Raw genomic sequence first — 1,846 nt, 5'->3', positions numbered from 1 at the left:
CAAGCCCAAGCTACAAAGCCCGAGCAGCGGAAACCACGAGAACCATCCCCAGTACCGGTCGCTGACGTGTCCCCCGATGATCTGGGTCAGGCAGTAGCCCCAGAAGAAGCTGCTGAGCACGATGCCAGACTGCTTCTTGTCCCAGGAGAAGCGGGCGCCGAGGGCCACGGCGCAGACGGGCGCGGCGACGCGGGCGCAGTACAGCAGGCACGTCCCCAGCAGCAGCATCACCGTCCAGACGCGGGACTCGGGCCTGGGAGGGTGGAGAGCCAGGTGGAGACAGGGCAGATGGAACAGGCCACCACCCCCCACCAGATCCCTGCACCCCCAGCACTTGTGGATGGGGCTGGTTTGCTCGCAAGCCAAGTCTGTCTTCATAGAGCAAAGGTTTTCAGGAGTGTGTGGCATCCGGTGGCACTTGGGGGGTGTCAAGGGGCTGGTTAGTGATGCTAACCTCCATCCTGAACAGAAAGGAATGCAAGGAATGTGTCTTTACAATAAGGGATGATAAGGGGACAGTGTGTAAGACAGAGAGGTGCAATCACTGCTGCCCCAAGGTGACAAGTTGGCCACTTTGCATGTGAAAGAACCAAACAAGAAGATAGGAAGAACCTGAGCACTTGAATGAAACCAAGAAAAACCAGCTACCTGCCTCAGGAGGTTTGGAGAGCCTAAACTTTTGAACTTTAGGAACCAGTAGGCATGATTAATAGACTTCTACAGAGTAACTTCTCCTCCCATCAGAGGCATAAAATGAAGTTAATGAGACATACAAGGCCTGGTGTGAAAGGGGGTCCATGTTCAGGGGGATATGTAGTAGGTGGACCAGGAAATTTGTACTCTCTTAGCACTTCAGCCAGTGGGAAAGGAGAAGGGACATAAGCAGATGGGAAATTAGGGTAAAAAGGGGGCTGCGAACCCCAGAAAATCTGAGAGACCCTTGTGAACATCAACCTCTGACAAGGGGATTTTCTGTGCAATCCCAAATGCTGTTGGGCCCCCGCAGGAAAAGAATCTCTGTCCATAAGGTGGAACAGGCTGCTCCAGCATCTGCAGGTGGAGGGGAACCTGGCTGGTTGGCTTTCTTTTTTCCCCCAAACAAAAGCTTTAGAAACTGTTCATTAAAAGATAAGGAGAACAAAGGAAAGGTCAGTGCATGAGGTTGGAGGCATTTGCATGAGACTTGCATGGCTTTGGTAGCCAACAGTTGTTATTTGGTATTCCTGCCCATTCCCCAAGGTGTGTGTCACCCTTCCTGAGCAGAGGAATTCTTTAGTGAGAGACAAGACACAACGAGGTTGTATAGCCCAGAATGAGGAGCAAGATAATCCAGCCTGGCCTGATAAAAACTCAAAAGATAAGTCATAACCTGTTCACAGAATGTATATTGTGGTGCACGAGTACTGGGCCCCAAGAAACATGTTCTCGTGGAAGACACAGGCTGGAAATAAGTGGGAAGGGAATTTTTTCTGCTCTGAGTCCTCTGGAGCAGACCCAGGTTTTGCTGCAGAACTCAGGCCCTGGGTGTGGGTCAGCTCCTCCTCCTGCTGCCACCAGCCTGGGTCCCCCTGTGCCCGTGAATTGCAGAGTTAAAAGCTCACTGAGAACACCCACTATTGGAATGATTTGGTTATTTTTATGCTTGGAGGCCAGGGCACAAAGCACTGAGCAAACAGACTCTCTCTGCCCAGGAGGGGACTGGGGAATTCACTGTGCCAGGGCATTCACCTCTGGGCTTTCCACCCCGCTCCACGTACCCGCCTGCAGCAGAGGAACAACCCAGGTCACTTTTTATATGAAACCCAGTGTTTCACTTCCCTGCACTGAATCCCAGCAGAGGCAGGAT

At 52.1% G+C, this 1,846-nt stretch overlaps 1 protein-coding gene across 1 annotated transcript in view; it reads right to left on the bottom strand.

Moving 5' to 3' along the window:
* Nucleotides 1-253, bottom strand: part of SLC17A9 (solute carrier family 17 (vesicular nucleotide transporter), member 9) — a gene marked incomplete at its 5' end in the record, with an annotated part of 10,115 nt that extends 9,862 nt beyond the window's left edge. The window contains one exon of the mRNA XM_008936934.1: nt 56-253. Within this exon, the coding sequence (XP_008935182.1) occupies nt 56-253 (198 nt within the window). The remainder of the gene's footprint in view (nt 1-55) is intronic.
* Between the last annotated feature and the right edge of the window lie 1,593 nt (nt 254-1,846).

Source organism: Merops nubicus, unplaced genomic scaffold (genome assembly GCF_000691845.1).
Source record: "Merops nubicus isolate BGI_N331 unplaced genomic scaffold, ASM69184v1 scaffold5713, whole genome shotgun sequence".
NCBI classification, from domain to species: domain Eukaryota; kingdom Metazoa; phylum Chordata; class Aves; order Coraciiformes; family Meropidae; genus Merops; species Merops nubicus.
The sequence above is the reverse complement of the archived record's forward strand: the minus strand, read 5'-3'. Positions and strand labels throughout refer to the sequence as shown.